General features: G+C 41.5%; 1 protein-coding gene across 10 annotated transcripts in view; it reads right to left on the reverse strand.

Annotated features, from left to right (window-relative positions):
- Positions 1-778: 778 nt before the first annotated feature.
- LOC122653669 (chromatin modification-related protein EAF1 B-like) overlaps positions 779-23,368 on the reverse strand; it is a 53,826-nt gene continuing 31,236 nt past the window's right edge. For 5 of the 10 annotated variants that reach the window (XM_043847591.1, XM_043847589.1, XM_043847592.1 and 2 more), the window contains exon 22: positions 779-3,200. In XM_043847591.1, the coding sequence (XP_043703526.1) occupies positions 1,368-3,200 (1,833 nt within the window). In that variant the 3' untranslated portion in view covers positions 779-1,367. The remainder of the gene's footprint in view (positions 3,201-23,368) is intronic. The other 5 variants (XM_043847595.1, XR_006331841.1, XM_043847596.1 and 2 more) reach the window with 5 other exon arrangements.

The raw sequence follows: 23,368 nt of genomic DNA on the forward strand, positions 1-23,368 counted from the left end.
CTTAGTTCCCATCTGTAACGATGACACGTGTTCAGAAGCCATCTAACGGACCAATTCTAATGTCAAGGTTAACCAACAAGGTTAACCCTAACCCAGCCCAAACCCGATGGAAGGTATATTGTTACCCGCCTTCCTCGCTCACTCTTGCTCATCCTCTCTCACACCTCTGTGTCTCTATGTTTCAGCCGACGGCGAAAGGAAACACCCTGCTCAGCTCTCAAACCCTCTCTTTATGCTGCTCCATCTTGCGTGCATCCCCCCGTCTCACGACTCCTCAGTATTATCGGCGACATCGTATCTCAATGAGCAGGAGAAAGAGAGGGTTTGAGAGCATATCAGAGTGTTTCCTTTCACCGTCAGTTGGAACCTTAATTAGTAATTTCGGGAACGGCAATTGAACAGGAATGGATACATACGGCAATTAAACGGCCTACATGGCAATAACACTTTTCAAAAATCTGGCATAATAAACCGATACAGACCAAAACAACTGAAAACACCAAAAAAATTTGGGTTGTTATCTTGGACATCATCCAGCGGCCAAATTTTTAAAAATTTCTGCGGAAAGGAAATGAATTGAAATTTACTAAATGGGTTTAAGCACGGTAGTAATGTTGAATTAATTACATGATACAATATCACTTTGCCACGTCATCATGGTTGTGGCTGAGGTGGTGGCCACATTAAGCTCTTCTTTGTCTGCTGTCTGGCTGCCGAGTTGAAGATTCCTGGCTCATCTAAATCTCTTTTAGCAGATAACCCATCTAATTGTGCAAGCTTTGCTAAGAACAATGATCACTAACAGCTTAATAATCCAAAAACATAATAATACATTCACCATTGATGGGAGCCAGAAAGAAACCAAGACCCCCTTCCCCTGTACACAGCAACTCGGGGTGCTAAAAGAGGGAACAAAGAGAAAAATAGGAATGGGACCCCTGTACATGTACCTCTCTGTCACCCTCTCTCCGACGCTTATATCATTAGTAATGTACATGGAAGAACAATAAGATTCCTCAAAAAAAACAATCACCCCCCATTGCCATCATTCCAACTCCGGTGAAACCTGCACCAGGACCCTCTTTCCATCAAACCACTCTGACAGGGAGTAACCAGCTTCCATCTGTACATAACCCCATGCCCCCAATTAGTTTCACATTTTCCACGAAACCGAACAAAAGAATCCCACCATGTATCCCCATGAGTCTGTTCACTATATGACATATGGATGTGTTAGTATACAGTTAGAAGAATCTGGATCATGGAATTAGCTCTTTACCTGTACATTGCTGTTATATGGGCATGCAGAACAAAAGCCCAACCAGACCAACCCACTACACTGAGGACTGCTCAATCACTCCAGTTCTTCATCCTGATCCAGAATTGGTAGGCTTGGAGTGTAGACCACCCTCTCCTCCTGGCAGATGCGGCTGCTGAGATTGCTGCGGGTGGGGTGGCTCATGATGATGATGTTGGAACGTTGGGTTTGATTGTGGGGGTTGGGCTGCAGGTGGGGGTGGAGGGTGGGATGGTGGTGGTTGATGATGATGGTGTTGTTGCTGTTGCTGTTGCTGCTGCTGAATTTGTTGTGTTTGTTGTTGTTGGGAGGCAGAAGGTGATGGTGGTGGCGGTAACGGCAGTTGTGATGTTTGATGATGTTGCGGTGGCTGTGGCCACTGTGTCCCAATTTTTTGTCCATGAATGGGCATGCTGCCTGAGAATGGCCTCTGGGCTAAACCTTGGCTAGTAGAGGCCTTGGACTCGGTTCCTACAGTATTTGGCAAAGATGAATTTCCAATGGCAGCCAAGTTAGTGGTTGCATTTGGCGAACCTGCATCATATAATGGCTCTGATGCCTTCCACTGTGGAGGGCTCGCAGTGGAAACTACAGGTACAACACTTGTCGATTCAGAACAGGACTGAGGCATTGTTGTGGTGGTAACCATCTGAAATGCCTTGTTCCCAACCTGCTGGCCAACTTGAATATTCTCATCCGGGGACTGCATTGGCGGATCAGAATTCATTTGCCGACTCTGTTGAAGCATTCTTTGGGCACCATGTGGTTGACCTGCCTGCCTTGGTTGTGGCTGTGGTTGTGGTTGTGGATGCTGCTGCTGGTGGGAAGAAGCCATAGACAGCGGAGGTACTGGTTGTTGGGATGGTAACATATGACCAGAAGGAACTGGTGGGACCTGTCCTTGATTGCAGTTATCATGATGAGAAGGCATCTGCGCTAGCTGCTTAGATGAAGGGGGTGGTGGACGAGGAAACATCTTTTGTTGTGGCTGGCACTGATTTGAGGATTGGTGGATTAACTGTTTACCAGGTTGAATGGAATTGGAGCCTGAGCCAGGATATAAGCCCTGCCCTTGCATCAGATGCATGGCCTGATCGCCCTTCTCAGCAACTTGATTTCCTTGAGTTGTAGGAAGGCCATTCACATGGGATGCATCAACAGTAAGATTCTGATGTATCATGTTTCCTCTGCCCAATCCCTTCATAAGTTTAGCCTGATGCTGCAGTGATTGTGACTGTTGCCGTTGTTGAGGGTGATGTCTGCCAGGCTGTTGAAGCTGTTGCTGTGGCCGCTGCCGTTGCTTCATCATCTGATTTGGGAGGTTAACACCACCAGCTTGAGGGTTTCGACCAAGCCCATGAGTTGGCACGTGATGTTTCTGCTGGGGTTGTGGAGAGATGGGATTCATTGGAGAAGACGGTGTCAGGGGATGCTGGGAATTTGCAGGGGGCATTGATACTGGCTGAGAGGATACCTGCTGCTGAATCTGGGAACTATTTTGTATGGAAGATGATATCGAATGTTGAGACTGCGGTGGGGGATGTGGCATCAAAGGATTGGAGGCAGCAAACTGTTGCTGTTGCTGCTGCAAGTAGCGTTGCTGAAGCTGCCTCTCTTTAGCAAGGCGAAGAACATAAGCTTGCTGCTGTGGGTTAGTAGCAGGGCTGTTTCCTTGGAGGCGAGAATGGTGTGGGTTTCCAAGCACATGTGATTGTTGTGGGGGCATCTGATGTTGCTGTTGATGTTGGACTGGAAACGTCTGAACTGGTGGAGGGATTGTCTGATTGGAGAATGCAGTACTCAGCCCATTATAAGAGGGCACCCCTTGGCTGCTCCCTTGTGTGACCTGCATCTGAAGTTCTTGCATCATCATCTGTCTCTGATCTTCTGGATTCTGACCAGGCTACAACAGAAAAGAAATGCTATAATCAAGAATCTGAAACTGGTATGTCAAAATCATAACATCGGATAAATAATCGATACGCTAATTCAGTAAAGTTAATGGAGAAAAGACCCAAGCTCGCAACAAACAACAAAAACATTAACGTAAATGTAACCATTTACAGCAGCAACAATAAACAGCATAACGTTGACGGGCTGATTCAGTATAGTTTGGGGGAAAAGACCCAAGATCACAACAAACAACAAAAACATAGACATATGTGTAACCATTTACAGCAGCAATAATAAACAGCATAATGTCAGCAAGCAAACTTGGTGCAGGGGTAAGGTTGGGTTACTTGCGTACATAATGACCCTCCCCAGACCCCGCAATGGCGGGAGCCTCATGCACTGGGTTTGCCCTTTTAATAACGTCACCAAGCAAACTTGATTCCTATAAGATTCCTTTGTATCACTGATATAGTTGCATTAGACATTGATCCTGTATGGAGGCCTAGACGTAAGTCTAGAAGGCCCACAAGGGCAGGTGGCAGTCCAATGGACTAAAAACAAGCTTTGGGTAGTTATGTTATAGGCTGGGCCTCTTATTTTCTTGGGTTCAACTGTAAATGGACCTAATTTATAAACTCATATAGTCGGGGGTGAAGTTAGTACACAGGATTAGCAGTTGAGTGTTTCCATTAGATTAGGATACCTACTAACTAGATTGACTTATATTTTGAGTCAATTAAATCAGTTAGTGAGAGTGATTAGGATGCCTTTTATGAGTCAGTGATGCAGAATTAAAGATGTATTCAAGGAGGAATAAGGACCACATACAGGCCCATACTTAGGCCTCTGGCCCATTTGTGGCCCATATGCTGCTGATCACTTAAGCCCATTAAGAGCTTTTAAGTAGCCATGCGCCAGCCTTACGAAAAGGATTCTGTTGGAGGATTTGATGGGCCCATGTGACAGCCACATGGGTGTTGCTACAAGTTATTTAGTGTCACAAGTTAATTGGTTTCTAATTTTGTAGCCAGCTACTTAGTAGTTTAGCAGCAGTTTCTATTTTAGTTTCTATTTTATTTACTTTCTAATACTATGTAGTAGCTTTGGATCTCATTCTAGAAGATTCTAATTAAATTGGCAGCCAAGTAACCCTTCCCCACGCAGATGGGGTAACCATTCTTGTAATAAAGTGATTGCTATTATAAATAAAGAGAAGGGGCATGTTGCCCAAGATTTTTTGGGATGAACAACAATATGCTCTATTTGAGTTTTTGCTGCTGTGGTGATTCAGTTGCAGGCCTTACGTGGTTATTCCTATGATTGATTGGAGGTGATACCAAGTCATATCCCATCTACCCTTCCTCTGTCTCCTTTCTTTCCCTTTCATATTTCTCCTTACTGTTATATCGATTTCCGGCAGCCTTTCTCTTTCCTACCATAGTCATCTTAAGTAAATATTCTTCCTTCTTATGTGCTCTTTGTTATTCATAATATACCATTCTGTTAACCATTGTTTCTGTAGATTTTATTTTTCTATTTTCCCTTCTACTACAATTTCTGGTTTACCCTATTATATCATTAACTTGGTCTTCTTATTTCTCTTACCATTGGATAGGCTTCAATTTTTTAAATAATCTTCCCTTTACTCCTCACTACATTCGACCAGAATTTGGTAGCAATCTGATAAGTAGATTGTGAGTTATGGATTACTCTTTGACTTATCAGATCTATCTTTTGTTAGTGCTTGTTTCTTCTAATCCAACTGTTGGTTAGATTTGATATTTTAAGCACCTAGACTAGCCTACCCATTAGGACCTCCATTAAATCCAAGTTTTGGCCCCATCGATTGTAGGAATTGAGAGATTTATTCTGTCCAAGTTTCTGCCAACCACCCTTGGCCTTATAATTCAATTGCCTGAACTGGTATTCTATTCATGAATTCTCTGAGGATCCTGAATCGTAAATCAAAAGAGATCCGCTTATGAGAAGCAGTCAGTCACACAATTGACTCAACGTTTCTACAGAACAGCAGTGTGTGGAGCCCTTTTTTGACAGTCCTAGACCTCATGAAGATGTACCTCACTACTCTACAGCCAATAATTATACAAGGAACTTCAGAGGAGCATAAGGCATCACTGTTCAACCACCAACACCACAGCCACAGCCCGCAACCCTCTTTTGAGGACCATATACGTGCTTACTATGAGGCCGGTTTTTCTAACCATCGTATGATGTACAACTACCATAAGGTTAAGATGGAGTGGAAGGAATACAACGGGCGACATTACCTTGGGTATTTTATGATTGGTTACGTTGTTTGGACAACTACTTTGACTGATTTAACTTGGACAGAGCCACGAAAGTTATAACTAGCTCGAGCCAAGTTGATCGATCCCGCACGTAAATGGTGAAGGAATGGGAACCATAAGAGGAGACTACAGAGGATTGACGCATCCATTGCTACATGGGGAGAGATGCAAGTACTAAAAGGCAAAAATACTTGCCACAGACATTCAAGTCATAACTACCTGATAGATTGAACTCTTTTCAGCAAGGTGCAATGTCAGTAGCCGAGTACATGGACCAGTTCGATGCATTAGTATCATGCACGGGCATCGAGGAGGATGATAATCAGCTGACATCCTGTTTCAAATTGGGATTGAGGCCGCACAACAGTCAGAATTGGTGTTGCTGACATTTTTAACTTGCAGGAATGTTTCCAGAAGGCCCCACGAGCAGAGGAGCTATTGAAAGCCTCGACGAGACGGTTTGGATCTCAAGCCAGAGAGAGTAGAAGGAATCTTATAGCTGCTAGACCTACCAGTAGACCAGCCCCTACTTCTACACCCGCACGTGTTGATTACAAAGGCAAGGCCCCCACGGCCAGTGATAGCAGGACCCGGTGTTTTCATTGTCAGTAGTACAGACACGTGGCAAAGTTTTGTCCCTTGAGACAGAAGCTCAATGCAGTGATTGGTAGCATAGAAGATGATGATGAGGGAGATGACCACCAATTCCCTTAGAGGATGATGTAACAAAGAAAGTCGACGAGGATGTGGAAGATGAGGACACATTTGGCATAAATGTTGTTAATTGCATTCTTTTGGCGGAGACCAAGGGAGAGGACTACCGACAGCATTGTACCTCGTATGAAGAGTGGAAATTTGAAAAACACTGGCGATCTTGCATAAACATGTTTTTTAAAGCCTTTGTTGACAAGGCTAAGCTACATTCTGAGACTCACCCCCAGTCTTACAGATAGTCTCCTTGTTGAATGGTAATACTATAGAGGTAAACCAGAGATGTCAGATACCTTTGAGGATTGGTCCTTCTAATGAGGGAATTTGGTGTTATCTTATCCTAATGAAATTGACTGAAATAATTTTGGGACAGCCTTGGATGTATGATAACAACGTAATGGTAGGTGGCAACTGGCAAGAAAAACAGTGCGCCTTCAAATTTAATAGCAAGTTTATCATATCAGCATACCTAAAGAACAACCAGGCGACGAGCCTTGAGGACCAATCAGAAGGAGACCGTTGCAGAGAAGAAAGTGCTGACTGTACCTCACAAAGAGTTTGTGAAGACAAGAAAAGATACAAGACTGACTTTGGCACTCGTCACACAGGAATTGACCCCTCCACAAGAAACTAAATTTCCCAAGCCAATTCAGGACTTGTTGACAGACTTCTCTGTTTTACTACCAGAGGAGCTATCATATACATTTCCACCGATGTGCGACATCCAGCACGCCATTGACTTGGTACCACCGTACCAGAATCAGTACTTCCTAACTTACCAGCATACAGGATGGGTCCCACAAGCACACACAGATGAAGAGACAGGAAGACAAGTTATTGAAGAAAGTTCATACAGGAGAACCTTAGTCCATGTGATGTACCAGCCCTTCTCCCCCCAAAAAAGGATAGGTATTGGCACATGTGTGTGGACAGCAATGCTACCAACAAGATTACAGTCAAGTACTGGTTTCCCATTTCCCGACTTGATGATATGCTGGATATGTTGGTAGGAACAAAGATCTTCCCCACCAGATACAGATTCGACTTGGAGATGAATAGAAGACTCCCTTCAAGACAAAAGACGGCCTATATGAACGGAAGGTCATGCCCTCTTGGCCTTACTAATGCCCCTAGTACCTTCATGAGAGTGATGACATAGGTATTTAGACACCTAAGTGGCATATTTTTAGTTGTCTACTTTGATGATATTTTGGTATACAGCAAGACAGAATGACCACTTGAGGCAAGTAATGAGAGTACTGCAGAGGGAGAAACTCTACATCAACCTTAAAAAGTGTTCTTTTATGCTGTCCAAGGTTATCTTTCTTGGGTTTATTGTTTCATCCAGTGGCGTGGAAGCGGATCCGGAGAAAGTTCAGAGTATTCTAGACTATCCAACATCAAAGATACTAGGGAAAATTTCACGGACACCCCCAAAAAGTATCCAATATCTCAGAAACTTACCATGCTTGGTCAAAATGTCACAGACACCCCCTATTTTTATGAATTTATTTCAATTTAGTCCACTCCGTTAGTCTCTGCAGTTAAGTGTCTGTTAACTCTTTTTAAATGGCGAAATTACCCTTACCACAGTGAAATCCCTATAATACCCTTAATGATGAATTAATGATGTTAGAAGTTAGTTTTTAGAAAAAGACAATTTTGCCCTTGTTTTTATTCAATACTTTTTTTTTTCCTTTTTTCTCCCCTTCTCCTTCTGCTGTTTCTTCCGCCGTCGCCACCACCACCCCCTCCAGCCCTCCTTCTCTTGCTCCCCTGCAACCCCGCCACCACCCTCTCCAGTCTCCCCCGTCCGACCATGCTCTCAGCAATCCAACCCCATAAAACCCTAACTCTACAAATTAAAACCCTAACCCTAACTCGTCGGCTCGTCGTCTCTCTGCTGTCTCTGAGGGTTTCTTTCTCTCTCTCTGTGAAGCAAGAAAAAGGCGACTCAGGGTCCAGCTCCTACTAAGGCTTCGTCTCTTTGGGCTTTTACTCACATGCTTGGGCCAAGGAGGCTGCACATTGCTGACTTATGTAAAGAGAGGCAACATGAAGCAAGAAATTGCACTATTCTAAGATCTGCATAAGATTTCACTTACAAATTCTATTGGAGATCTAGATCTTGATTTTGATCTGCAAAAGTTCCAGAAACAACCCATTTTAATATCCGCAACGTTCCGTTAACACCTTTGATCCATAAGCCTTGACGCCTCTTCCACATCAGAGTTACCATATTTAAAACGACAAAAAAACAACCCCATAAAACTTTTAGCACCACTCAACAGTTAGATCGGCTCTCGGTTTTCTCCTAGCTCAGGGAAATCCATCCCTGTTTCAGACTTTTTCTCCTTGCCGCTGGTAATGGTCGCTGTAGCCAGAGCTGGTGATGGTCGTCGGAGCCGCAGCCATAGAGGGAAGAAGATGAAATGATAGTTTTGTCCTTTTATTTAAATAACTAAGGGGTAAAATGGATATTTCACCTTTGGGTACTAACTGTGCTTAACGTTTGGGGTGTCTGTGACATTTTGACCAAGTATGGTAAGTTTTTGAGATATTGGATACTTTTAGGGGGTGTCCGTGAAATTTTCCCAAGATACTAACAGAAGCCAGGAGTTTCCATGGCTTGGCTTCTTTTTATCGCAGGTTCATTCAAGACTTCAATAGTACATGGCCCCTATCATTGAATGCCTGAAAACCAGCAAGGGCAAATTTGAGAGGATGCCTGCAACCAACAAAGCCTTAGACCATATCAAGAAAAAGATGACAGAGGCTTCCCGCACTCATGCTACCCGATTTTGAAAGCATGCTCAAAGTGGTGACATATGCATCCCATATTGGTATAGGTGTTCTTATGCAGAGAAGGCACCCCATTGTATACGACAGCAAGAACTTGAATGACACTAGACAAGGTATTCTACTTATGATTTGGAGTTGTACGCAGTTGTCTAAGTATTGAAGCATTGACGGCACTACCTTGCTGGCAAGGAGATCATCCTCTTCACTAACCATGAGGCTTTGAAGCATCCTCATTCACAGAAGACGGTCAGTCCACCGCAGCTTTGCAGATGCTAGTAGGGCGCGCCCGCACGCTTTATGCTTTTCCCTAGGCGATGAAGCTCATCTCCTATTGATAGGAGTTCCAAGGGCCTTGTGTTAAGCATATATTAGTTGCTCTCTCTTTCGATTGAGCGTTGATACCCCAAAGGTCTCACCTCAGCCTGCTGATCCCAGGGAGCAAAGTGGGGAGGGGGTGCCAAGGAAAGGCACAGGCAAGTGATCAAGAGATAAAAAGGGATAATCGGACTCAATGCCATAGGGCAAAGAGCACCTTTGTGCTGCATGGTGGCCTCAACACTTAGACAAGATGGATAAGATGATCAAAGAATTGGTAGCAGTGAGTTAGTAACCGGCATGCAAACTAGGTTGTATATCTACAAGAATCACCTTTGCATTGAAATATACGGCAGGAAAGGAGAACCTAGTAACAGATGCTCTGAGTCAAAAAAGTGTTGACTGTGTCGGCTTTCTTGGCTCACGCTATGGATATCAACCTTGTCAAGGATGAGTAACCATCTGATAAGAACTTCTCTTCCATCAACCAGATTCTTCGACGAGGTGGTAGAGACTCCAAATATTCCATCCATGATGGGTTTCTCTTTTTTGGCACCCAGCTATGTATTCCCAACACTTATCTCCGGCATTATCTTATTTGAGAGCTACATGGAGGACTCTGAGGACATTTTAGGAAGGACAAATGATGTAAATCGGCTATCTAAAACCAGCCACAGGTGTAGGGATTCTCCCAACACCAGCAGTAGTGTAGGTATAGGGATTCCCCTACACCAGCACTAAATCATGGGATTAGGTTTAGAGTTTATTTAATCTTTTATTTGAGTTCTATTTGGAGTTGTAATCCTAGTTGGGATTTAGCTTTGAATCCTAGTTGGGAATCCTAATTTAGTTTGAATCCTAGTTTGAGTTTGATTTTAGTTTCTATGTTCAGCCATTGTGGCTATAAATATAGTTGTAATTTATCTGTCTTTGGTTTCATCGCTTGTTGCTTTGTCTGGTTCAATAATACCGCTTATCCTAGTGAGTTTTACTGGCCCACTGGACCAGAAGCTTATTGCTCAGTTGAGCCCAAGATTGAATGAATACAAAGTTTGATTATAGCATTATGGAATCCTGAGATATCTATTCTATTCCCATCCCCTTTCTATCGAATTATTCAACACGCCCCAGTTCTGCCTTAACCGATCTATTGAAGAATCATTCTAGTTGCTGGAAATTCTCTGCAAGGTTCAAAAATACTTTCAACAGATCTGATACTTAGTTTCAGTCATTCAAGGAGGCCATTTGATCATTGTTTGAAGAGAGATCAGTCCACAGCATTGTTTGAATTCTGGGTTTCCTCCATTGAAGCTCGATCTGCTTGTTCTTCAAGCTATTGCGGCTGCAACTTCTGATTCCAATCTTCAAGTTATTGGATCTTATTAGGAGCACCGCCTGCAATCTTCATCTTCTCTTTTATTCCAAATCTGATCTCTGATTGGTGACTGGTTTGTCTGAAACCTGAAGTTTCAATTTTCATTCTTCTACTTTCAAATTCTGTGATTCCACCATAATTTTACATCAGACCCTCAGAACCAACTCAAACTTGGATCGAATATTCCTCACTCCCATTGGGAAACTCGATTCTAGTTGTAGCCCTACAGACCACCCTAAACCCTAGATTCTCTCACTTCTCTCTTTCAAAAACCCTAACTCTAACTTGCTGTCAATTCAATTCACCACACTTTCCCCCCATTAAAACTTAACGTAACCTTCACCGATAGACTCCCCTACATCAACTTAGCCTAACCCTACCATAAAACCCTAGCTTCTATCAAACCCTAATCCTAATTTCACCAAAAATCCCAATTTTGGCCTACCCGAATTACCAGTTCATATTCGATCCTGGTCATTGGCTCCTACTCCTAGTTGGATTATCTACCAATCTAGGACTACATTAACAAAACTCTCACACATATAGTTGATAGGTCCTATTGGCTTCAACAGTAGAAAGATGTAGATTCACAGAGATGTCGAGTATGTTAGCTAGCAAAGGGGACGAAGCAGAATACAGGTCTCTATTCACCACTACCCATACCCCATGCCTCGTGGAGAGATTGAGTATGGATTTCATGCTCACATTGCCAATTGCATGTGAGAGACAAGAATCCATTTTTGTTTGGTTGACTGTTTCAACAAAATGGCCCATTTCATTCCATGTCGAAAAACTTTTGATGCCAACCACATAGCCTCGCTCTTCTTCAAGGAGGTTGTGAGATTGCAAGGGCTGCCTGAGTCCATTGTATCTGACCGGGATGTAAATTTTATGATCTATTTCTAGAAAACTTTGTGGATGAAGACCCGAACCAAGCTACAATTATCTATAGCCCATCATAAGTGTAGTCCTAGATAGGTAGGAGACCTACTAGGAGCCAATCAATCAGGACCTGTAAGCTGCTGGTTCGATGGGGGCAGAATTGATGTTTTAGGTCAAATTTTAGGGTTAGGGTTAGGTCAATGAGAGTGTACCTTATATGGTAAAGTTGGGCAGGTGTAGGGAATATATGCTTAAAGTCACAGCTAAATTAAATGTTTAGATCTAGCGTTATGGAGGTTTCCTAGTACAAGTAGGAGAGAGGAGTAAAAGTGTAATTTCAGACAATTGGGTGGGTGGATGATACTGAAATTTGGATCTAGTCTCTCTTAGGGTTTGAAGAAGATTTGATCAAAATTTTAGCAGGTTCTTACGGTTAGATTTGGCTGGGCAGAATTCTCGTGAAAATCACCTTACATGTGAATTTCTAGAAGGGAAGAAGAATAGGTGCAGGTTTTAAGGTTCTAATGGATCTATGGTATTAATGGTGGATGAGGAAGGTAGTAAGGATTGAGTATTAACAATGGGGATCGATGGGGGTGGGTTTAGAGGATTAGGAGAAGAAGGATGATTGCAGAAATCTATAAAATACTTACTTGTTGAGCAGATCTTCAATGGCAGCAGCTTGAAGATGAAAAGAGAGCCTCCCGATCTTAACAGATGCAAGGAGTCGATTGGAGATCCACCAATCCCTTCACCTTGACCTCCCAATCTGAACAGATGCAAGCAGTCAACTAGAGATCCACCAATTCCTTCACCTTGATATTACTCAGGCAACACTCCATAGAGCCAGGCAGCAAGCATAAAACTAATTTTTATTAATCAAATTCGTATTCAATATTTGGCCCCCTTACAACCTTATATAAAATATTTAAAATTAGATTCCTACACTAAAAAAGAAAAGCCTAACCCAATTCTTAACCTATTAGGTAACTTAAATTGACTACGAAACTGAAATAGACTCAAAATAGAGTCCAAATCCAACCCAACTAAACAACTAAAAGAAAAAACTAATAAAATCACTTAAATTGAACCACTGGTTCAAACCAGCTTTGGACCGGTTCAATTTAAAACATTAAAAACATGAAAATAAACTAAGTATAGGGCTAATCCCGCATGCAACCTATGTACCTATATTTTAGGCCCATTAAAGTCGCCTATTACATAGAAAACCCATGGGATCAAAGGCCCAACATGTATATAACCCAACCCTAGACTTATTCCTAATAAAAGAAGCCCCTTTCGGTGATGAATCTGCATCAACTCTCCTTAGTTCGAACGAATTTTGCAGTGATGAGGGGGAAACAACTTGTGAGTAGCAGCTTTAACCATTCCCAAACAAAATTCTAGTTGCTTGTAGACTTTAGGGAGGTAGTCTTCAAGGCTTGGAGCTTTCTCTTCAAGAACCTAGGTGGCATAACAAACTCTATGTGCTCGACCTTTGAATCAATATCAATTGTGTATGTCGTGTTCATAGAGTCTTCAACAGTGGTAACCTTTTCATCTAAGACTTGAGGCGCAAACTGTACCTCTTCAAGAACAGCATCTTGAATGACAACGATTTCCTGGGGAGTACTCCCAACCACCTCTTCATCTTCTGTTGTTTTAGATTTGTCTACTTTGTTCTCTTCAACATGACCTCTTCAATAGATTCTTTTGCATGTTGACTCTCCATCTTTAAAGCTTCAAGCACTATCTCTTCTTTTTCATCATAATTCATTGTGATCACTTCAGCTTTATCTTCACCTGGTGCTCTCTCAATTTCCTTTGGCAATGTAAATTGCATTCAGCCTTTGATTTAACATTGTTAGTGCTAGATTTCCAACAATCTTCAACTTGCAAACTAAATCTCATTGATGGAGGCTTCAAGTTGTCTTCAAATTTGAAGGCCTTTTGTCGAAGGGAATTTAAGTTACCTTGTTGTAGAGCTCTGAACGTCCGTGGGAAATATTTCTTACTCATATCTTCTTTCATCTTTGTCCATGTACGGGTTCTCTACCACGGTAGTTAGGATAATCCATCTGGGTTTTCTACAAATTATGTGTTGGTCCCACTAACTTGGTATGTGCTAGTCTCATTTCCTATGCTCAGGCAAATCATACCAATCAAAATAATCATCTAAAGCATTTAACCAATCACAAAATACCTGTGGATCTGGTCTGCCATCATATTCCTTTAATTCCAGCTTGATCTTCTACACATCATGATATCTTCGACAGGGAGCACCATTATCAACATTAAAGTAAGACTTAATATGGTCTTCAAAGCTCATACGGTTCTCAGGAGTTCTCTGTCGATCCCTGTCTTCTTTGTCATCTCTATATCCATCATCTCTGTATCTATCATCTCTATGCCTGTCTCTGTGATTTTTGTGATCCTTGGATCTGTCTCTATAATTCCCATCTCTATCCAGGGTTCTTTGCACTTTAGAAGCAACTTGAAACCTATCTTCTTCTAGGCGATTGGTGTTGTCCCGAAGAGGTGCAACCTGTCTTTGCTCTATAGCTTGCAATCGATCATCAATAGACTGTAGATCTGTCAATAGCTTTTGGAACATCTCCATTATGGCAGCCATGGGGTCGAGTAGAGGTGGCAGATTTGTATTGAGCATTGGATTGCCATGTTCGTCCATGGATCTGATACCACTTAATGTAGTCTTAGATAGGTAGGAGACCAACTAGGAGCCAATCAACCAGGATTTGTAAGCTGCTGGTTTGATGGGGGCAGAATTGATGTTTTAGGTCAAATTTTAGGGTTAGGGTTAGGTCAATGAGAATGTATCTTATATGGTAAAGTTGGACAGGTGTAGGGGAATATATGCTGAAAGTTACAGCTAAATCAGATGGTTAGATCTGGAGTTATGGAGGTTTCCTAGTAGAAGTAGGAGAAAGGAGTAAAAGTGTAATTTTAGACAATCGGTGGGTGGATGGTACTGAAATTTGGATTGAGTCACTCTTATTTTTTAAGGAAGATTCTATCAAAATTTTAGCAGGTTCTCACGGTTAGATTTGGCTGGGCAGAATTCTCGCGAAAATCACCTTGCATGTGACCTTCTAGAAGGGAAGAAGAATAGTTGCAAGTTTTAGGGTTCTAATGGATCTATGGTATTAATGGTGGATGAGGAAGGTAGTAAGGATTGAGTATTAACAATGGGGATCGATGGGGGTGGGTTTAGAGGATTAGGAGAAGAAGGTTGATTGCAGAAATCTGTAAAATACTTACTTGTTGAGCAGATCTTCAATGATAGGAGCTTGAAGATGAAAAGAGAGCCTCCCAATCTTAACAGATGCAAGGAGTCGATTGGAGATCCACCAATCCTTTCACCTTGACCTCCCGATCTGAACAGATGCAAGAAGTCAACTGGAGATCCACTAGTTCCTTTACCTTGATATTACTCACAAGGCAACACTCCATAGAGCCAGGCAGCAAGCATAAAGCTAATTTTTATTAATCAAATTCGTATTCAATAATTGGCCCCCTTACAACCTTATATAAAAGACTCAAAATTAGACTCTTACACTAAAAAGGAAAAGCCTAACCCAATCCTTAACCTATTAGGTAACTTAAATTGACTAGGAAACTAAAATAAACTCAAAATAGAGTCCTAATCCAGCCCAACTAAACAACTAAAAGAAAAACTAATAAAATCACTTTAATTGATCCACTGGTTCAAACCAACTTTGGACCGGTTCAATTTAAAACATTAAAAACATGAAAATAAACCAAATATAGGGTTAATCCCGTATGCAACCTATGTTCCCATATTTTAGGCCCATTAAAGTGGTGTATTACACAGAAAACGCATGGGATCAAAGGCCCAACATGTATATAACCCAACCCTAGACTTATTCCTAATAAAAGAAGCCCATTTCGGTGATGAATCTACATCACATCATCTATGGACTGATGGACAGATAGAGGTCGTCAACTGCAGTAGAGGCAATCTACCACTTTGTCTAGTTCGTAATTATGAAAAGAGTTGGCCTTCTATCCTAGACATCGCAGATTTTCCCTACAACAATTCAGTGAACAGGACAACCGATGACCGATTGACATTGTTCCTCTTTTGTCACACATGCATGCACAAGCATCGAGGCGGACGAGTTTTTATGCCACATCACTGAGGTTCATGCAGATGTGAGGCGATGGATAGTCGTTAGCAATGATGTCTACAAAACCACAGTTGACCATCATTGACGTTATGTGGAATTCAAACCTGATGATATGGTGATGGTGCGTATAGCTTCAAAGAGGTTCCTTCCAAGTGCAAATGCTAAGCTTCATCCTTGATGGATGGGTCCTTACAAATTTCTTAAGCACATAGGGCTGAATGCCTATGTTCTTGAACTTCTTGATAACATGGCCCTTAGCAATATGTTCAAAATGGCAGACTCTTTATTTGGACCACCATTCTGACGTGGGAGATACAGAGCAAATGTTGAGGTTGCCACAGTTGATACCACCAGTTAAGGATGAGGTTGCAGAAGTATTGGACTATCACTACATGATGACACGGAGCGATGGTAGCTACTACTCAATCTTAATCAAGTGGAATGGTTGCCCAAGTACTGATGCTACTAGGATACATGGTGCTGATTTCAAAAGGATCGACTTTGACTTGTATGAGCAATACATGGCCATCATCCATTTGTCAGAGACAAATGATCTCAGGCCTCGGGGAGATGATGCAGAATTAAAGGTGTATTCAAGGGGGCATAAAGGCCACAAACAGGCCCCACACTTAGGCCAGCAACTTAAGTGTTTCAACCAGCCCACGATAGGCCATAACTTAAGTTTTAACTTTTAAGTCAGGCCCATTTGTGGCCCATATGCTGGTTATCACTTAAGCCCGTTAAGAGCTTCTAAGAGCCATCGGCTAGCCTTAGGAGGAGGATTCTGCTTGGAGGATTTCGTGGGCCAATGTGACTGCCACATGGATGTTGCTAGAAGTTATTTAGTTTCTAATTTTATAACCAGCTACTTAGTAGTTAAGCTAGTAGTTAAGTAGTTTTCAATTTTATTTACTTTCTAATCCTATGTAGTAGCTTTGGATCTCAACCCTTCCCCATGCATAAGGGGTTACCGTTCTTGTAATAAGCTGATTGCTATTATAAATAAAATAGATGGGTCATGTTGCCCATGATTTAAAAAAAAAAAATCGGTATGAACAACATTATTCTCTATTTGAGCTTTTGCTGCTATGGTGATTCAGTTGCTGGCCTTAGGTGGTGATTCCTATGGTTGATTGGTGGTGAAGCAGACCTAGGTTTGTTGGCAATCGAAGTCATATACCCTCTACCCTTCCTCCATCTACTTTCTTTCCCTTTAATATTTCTCCTTACTGTTCAATCAATTTCCAGCAGCCTCTCTTTCCTACCATGGTCATCATGTAATATTATTCCCTCTTCTGTTCTCTTTGTTATTCATAATATACCATTCTTTAAGTGTTAACCATTGTTTCTGCAGATTTTATTTTTCTGTTTTCCCTTCTACTACGATTTCCGGTTTACCCTATTATATCAGTAACTTGGTCTTATAGTTCCTCTTAATCTAACCATTGGATAGGCTTAAAATTTTCTATAATCTTCCCTTCCCTCTTCAATACATTCGACCAGAATTTGGTAGTAATCCAATTAGTAGATTGTGAGTTATGGATTATTCTTTGACTTACTAATTCTGTCTTTTCTGTTTCTATTTTCTGTTGGTGCTTATTTATTCTAATCCAAACGTTGGTTGGCCTTGATATTTTAAGCACTTAGCCTCCCCATTAGGACCTCCATTCAATCCAAGTTTCAGCCCCATCGGTTACAGGAATTGAAAGATCTATTCTGTCCAAGTTTCTGTCATATATTGTCAGTATTGATTCACTGTGATTCTGGTTTTTCTAGTAGGTTTTCTGGTGTTGTTTTTTAAGTCTAGCAAACCTCATCAATCAGTTTAGGAAATTTAAAAGGTTACATAATGTATACACCTCCTCTTCAAGGACATGATTTGAAATCAAGAGTCCCATCGGAAAAAAAAAAAATCAACAGTTTTTAAGTTGTTGACCTCTGCAAACATGGACCAAGGCCCTTCTTCTGGCCTACTACTTTCTTCTTCTAGTCCTTGTTCTTCTATAGCCATATGATATCTCTCCACAGTCTTCACTGTCCTCTTCTCTTTATCCTGTCTTATTCTTTCTGATGCAGATCCTAGCCTCCTCGAATTAAAGAAGCCACCCTAAACCAAGGGTTTTAGTAGGAGCCTTAGCTTAGTTTAGTTTATTTTCATACTTAGTTTTTATTTTGTGTTTTTAATTGAACCGGGTTAAATTGGTTGCATCCAATTGGTTCAATTGGTCTAATTTAAGTAAAGTGATCCTATTGGCTAGCAGAGAATCTTCTTTTATTTTAAGTAGTTTAAGTTGTTTTTAAGTCATTAGGACTCTATTTTGAGTCTATTTCAGTTTCTTAGTCAATTTAAGTTAGCTAATAGGTTAAAGATTGGGTTAGGCCATTCCTTTTTAGTGTCTAAGTCTAATTTTGAGTCTTTTATATAAGGTTTTAAGGGGGCCAAGTATTGAATACGAATTTCGATTAATAAAATCTCAGCTTTATGTTTGCTGCCTTTGCTCCATCGTGAGTGTGCCTTGTGAGTAATATCAAGGTGAAGGGATTGGTGGACTCCGATCGACTCCTTGCATCTTGTAGATCGGGAGGTCCTTCTTCTTCTTCAATCAAGCTTCCTCAACTTGCTGCTACTGCAAATCTGCAGATCCGGTGAGTTGTTTGTTAATTAGTTATTCCCTTCTTCCTCTAACCTAATCCACACCCCCCTCCATCCATAAAATCCTAATTCTCCATTAAACCTGCACTCCTACCTCAACTAGGACTCCCTCATAACTTCAGATCTGTCCATCAATTCCAAACCAAACTTCTAGCCTATATCCCCCACACCTCTCCCTACACTCGACCTTAAACCCAGTCCATAATCCCCACTATAACCCCTCCATTCCTCCACTCCATTGAACCTAGAAAACCTGCAACTCGATTCTGCCCAACTGCAGAATTTTAAAACCCCTCCAAACCCTAATATTCTTATGCCATTAAAACCTCCTAAACCTGCATTTTAATACCCTATAAACATCTTTCCCAAAATCCATCCCTAAACCCTAGATCCTAAAAACACTCCATTTTCGCAGGGCCTCTAACCTGAAACCCTAGATTTTCAACTTCATCCAAATCAATCCAAACCTACACCAATAGACTCCTAAAAACCTGCCCATCATTACCAAATAAAACCCTAGCTCAAAACCCTAACCCTAACCCTAGTTTTACCCTAAACAGCCCCAAATTTGCCTAATTAACAAACAGTTCCAGAATTCTGATCTTACCTAGCTCCTATTAGGCCTTGCCTATATAGGACTACATTAAATTGGTATCAGAGCCATGGAAGAACATGGCAACCCTGTTGTTGATCCAACACTACCACCCCCACCTGATCCAATGGCTGCAATCCTGGACATGCTCCATAAGATCAATGATCAGTTACAGATTGTAGAACAAAGGCAAGTTGTGCCTCTTGTAAACAACCCTCTATATGTAGAGGAGGACAGATTCAAAGTTCATTCTGAAGTACATGGAACTCTGGGAAGGGATGAGTATCATAGAAGTCATCCCAGACGTCACAGGGACCACAGAGATCATGCCAGACATGACAGAGAGTACAGGGACCGACTTAGACCCGACAAAGATGACTACAGGGAAGATACGGACAGAATTATAGAAGCACCTCGAAGACCTAACTTTGAGGAATACATGAGATCCTACTTCACTGGAGATGAAGCTACTAACAGGAGGTACGATACACAAAAGGTCAAGCTAGAGCTAAAAGAGTATAATGGGCATGGTGATCCACAGGTATTCTATGATTGGCTTGCTGCCCTGGATGATTATTTTGACTGGTATGACTTGCCTGAAGATCGAAAGATGAGATTGGCACGTACCAAACTGATTGGCCCTACTCGAGAATGGTGGCGAAAGACAAAGAGAGACTTGGAGCGTGTAGGGGATGCACCTGCTAATTGGGAGGACATGAAGTATGATTTGAAAGAGAAGTACTTGCCTAGACATTACAGAGCTCAGATGCAAGATCAACTCAACTGGCAAGGGACTATGAGTGTATCTGAGTATATGCAGCAGTTCGATTCTCTTTCCTCCCGTACTGATACCAGGGAGAGTGCTACTCGGATGTTATCTCGATTTCGGCTGGGATTGAGATCTGATATTGTTAGGGCTATTGGAGTTGTTGATGTTCTGGACATCAAGGACTGTTTTGAGAAGGCATTGAAGGCTGAAGAATTATTGGCTGGGAATAGAAGATTTGATTCCTCCACTGAGGGTACTGTCAAAACTTTTTCAGCATTCAAGTCTACTACCACTGGTCACAATCGAGCTGGGAATTCTACTGCTGGTTCTACTCGATCAAGCTACTCTGTTGGTAGTTCTTCCCGCCCTACAACCCCTCCACGTGTTGATCATAAAGGTAAAGCTTCCATGGACAGCAATGAACCCCACAAGTGTTTCCACTGCAATGAGCTTGGGCACTATGCCAACGCATGCCCACAAAAGCATAGACCTGTTAATGTGGCTGCCAAGGCAGAAAAAACCCCTGAAGGGCACGATGAGCAAGGTATATATGCACTACCCCCTAATAGTGATGAAGACTTAGACTGTTATCTCGAAGACATAGATGGTGGTGCTCGAAGTGTCCATACAATTGCTCCAGTTCTCATGGATGATATGGTTGATTGTGACGAGGTAATTGGGAACATTTCACAGGGAGACAATGACAAGCCAGTTGCTGTTCTTGAAGAGGTGGGGCTGAATGAGAAGGTTATCAATATTGAAGACCCTATGGAGGTTGAGCACATTGACTTTGTGATGCCCCCTTGGTTCTTCGAAGAGAAGGCCCCACGACTTGAAGACCATATTCCCACTGTTATAACCTCAACAGAATTTTGCCAGGGAAGTGTTGAAGCTGTTGCCCACATGTTGCTTCCTCCTCCTCATCACAAGGTTCGTGGACGAGTTTCTTCACACAAGCATGGTACTTGGACTCCCCTTCATGATGTCAACAAGCTCAGCCCCAAGTTGCCAGAGTGTTGCATGGATTTCACCCATTCATCGGAGATGAATGTTTCTAAATCGGGGAGAGTTGATGCAGATCCTAGCCTCCTCGGATTAAAGAAGCCACCCCAAACCTAGGGTTTTAGTAGGAGCCTTAGCTTAGTTTAGTTTATTTCCATACTTAGTTTTTATTTTGTGTTTTTAATTGAACCGGGTTAAATTGGTTGCATCCAATTGGTTCAATTGGTCTAATTTAAGTGAATTGATCCTATTGGCTAAGATGTTCTTATATCCCATCGTGAGTGTGCCTTGTGAGTAATATCAAGGTTGCCTTGTGAGTAATATCAAGGTGAAGGGATTGGTGGACTCCGATCGACTCCTTGCATCTTGTAGATCGGGAGGTCCTTCTTCTTCTTCAATCAAGCTTCCTCAACTTGCTGCTACTACAGATCTGCAGATCCGGTGAGTTGTTTGTTAATTAGTTATTCCCTTCTTCCTCTAACCTAATCCACACCCCCCTCCATCCATCAAACCCTAATTCTCCATTAAACCTGCACTCCTACCTCAACTAGGACTCCTTCATAACTTCAGATCTGTCCATCAATTCCAAACCAAACTTCTAGCCTATATCCCCCACACCTCTCCCTACACTCGACCTTAAACCCAGTCCATAATCCCCACTATAACCCCTCCATTCCTCCACTCCATTGAACCTAGAAAACCTGCAACTCGATTCTGCCCAACTGCAGAATTTTAAAACCCTTCCAAACCCTAATATTCTTATGCCATTAAAGCCTCCTAAACCTGCATTTTAATACCCTATAAACCCCTTTCCCAAAATCCATCCCTAAACCCTAGATCCTAAAAACACTCCATTTTCACAAGGCCTCTAACCTGAAACCCTAGATTTTCAACTTCATCCAAATCAATCCAAACCTACACCAATAGACTCCTAAAAACCTGCCCATCATTACCAAATAAAACCCTAGCTCAAAACCCTAACCCTAACCCTAGTTTTACCCTAAACAGCCCCAAATTTGCCTAATTAGCAAACAGTTCCAGAATTCTGATCTTGCCTAGCTCCTACTAGGCCTTGCCTATGTAGGACTACATTACTTTCTCTTCTTCTTTGTTTTACTAAAATCATTTCCATAATTCTAATGACTTTTTGCTGGATATTATTTCTAAGAATAAAATCTGGTTATTGGATACCGTTTACATTATATCTAAATATTTCTCAGATCTAATTATACATACTTGCTATATTCTCTCAAGTTCTTGGATATAGCTCGAAAGTACGATCATGGTTGTAGTTCATTCTTCTAGATCCCTTTTAGAACCTTGAACTGCATTATTTGGTATCAAAGCCAAACCAAGCTTCTCTATTCATCATGGATAAGCAACAAACTAAACTTAATATCAACTTGGTGGAAGAGTTGCAGCACTACATGACAAAAACTATGAAATAGCTTGAAGAGAAGCAAAGGGAATTTGAAGCCAAATATGCTAAAAAAGAACAGGAAATTGAAGAAGACCTTGTTTCCTATGATAATGATATCAGACAATACCAGAGGAAGAGCAAAAAGATCCAAAATATTTGAAGACCAAGTTGAAGAAGTAAACAACACTTCAATTGAGATTGATGAGATTCAAAAAAGTTTCAATTGAAGACACTCAATTTGATAATGTTTTTAAAGATATCGTAGCCGTTAAATTTATTCTTCCTCCACAAATTGTAGAGTTGAGATCACCTATTGTTGCTGGTTTTTATGAGAAGCATTGAATCAGCATCAAGTAGAGGGCAGGCCTCAACACAGTGGTAAGGTTGCTCCATTGCGACCTAGTGGTTGCTGGTTCGAATCGGGAAACAGCCTCACCCGAAGTAGGGGGCAAGGCTGCGTACATTATGACCCACCCTAGACGCCGCAGTGGTGGGAGCCTCGTGCAGTGCACTGGGTATGCCCATTGAATCACCATCAAGTAAAAGCAAGTGTTTGACAATGCCGATCAAGTGGAGGTGGTACTACAACACTACAAAACTTGAGAATGAGTTTTTCCAACACCGGAGGAATTGATGCAGTTTCATTAGACATTGATCCCCATATGGAAGCTTAGACATGAGTCTAGAAATTCCACACGAGGCAGGTGACAATCCAATGGGCTGAAGACAAGCTTTGTGTAGTTATGTTATAGTTTGGGCCTTTTATTTTCTTGGGTTAATGGGCCTAATTTATAAGCTTATAAAGTGGTGGTGAATTTGGTACACAGGATCAATAGTTAAGTGTTCGAGTTAGATTAAGATACTAGTTAGCTAGATAGAGTTTTGTTTTAAGTTTATAAAGTCTAAGTGTGAAAATGATTAACAATGCTTCTGTGACTAGTTTAGGAAATTTAAAAAAAAAATATATATATACACACACATGTATACACCCCCTATTCAATTGGACATATTTGAATAACAGAATTGAAGTTTTTTCAAGAGTTTTTGAATTGTTGAGCTCCTCAAACATGGATAAAGGCTCTAGTTCCGGTCTACTGCTGTTTTCTTGTATTCTTCTTATAGTTCTGGTTCTTCTGTAGCCAGGTGATATCTCTCCACTACATTTCATTGTCCTTTATT

This window comes from Telopea speciosissima, chromosome 3, assembly GCF_018873765.1.
Source record: "Telopea speciosissima isolate NSW1024214 ecotype Mountain lineage chromosome 3, Tspe_v1, whole genome shotgun sequence".
NCBI classification, from domain to species: domain Eukaryota; kingdom Viridiplantae; phylum Streptophyta; class Magnoliopsida; order Proteales; family Proteaceae; genus Telopea; species Telopea speciosissima.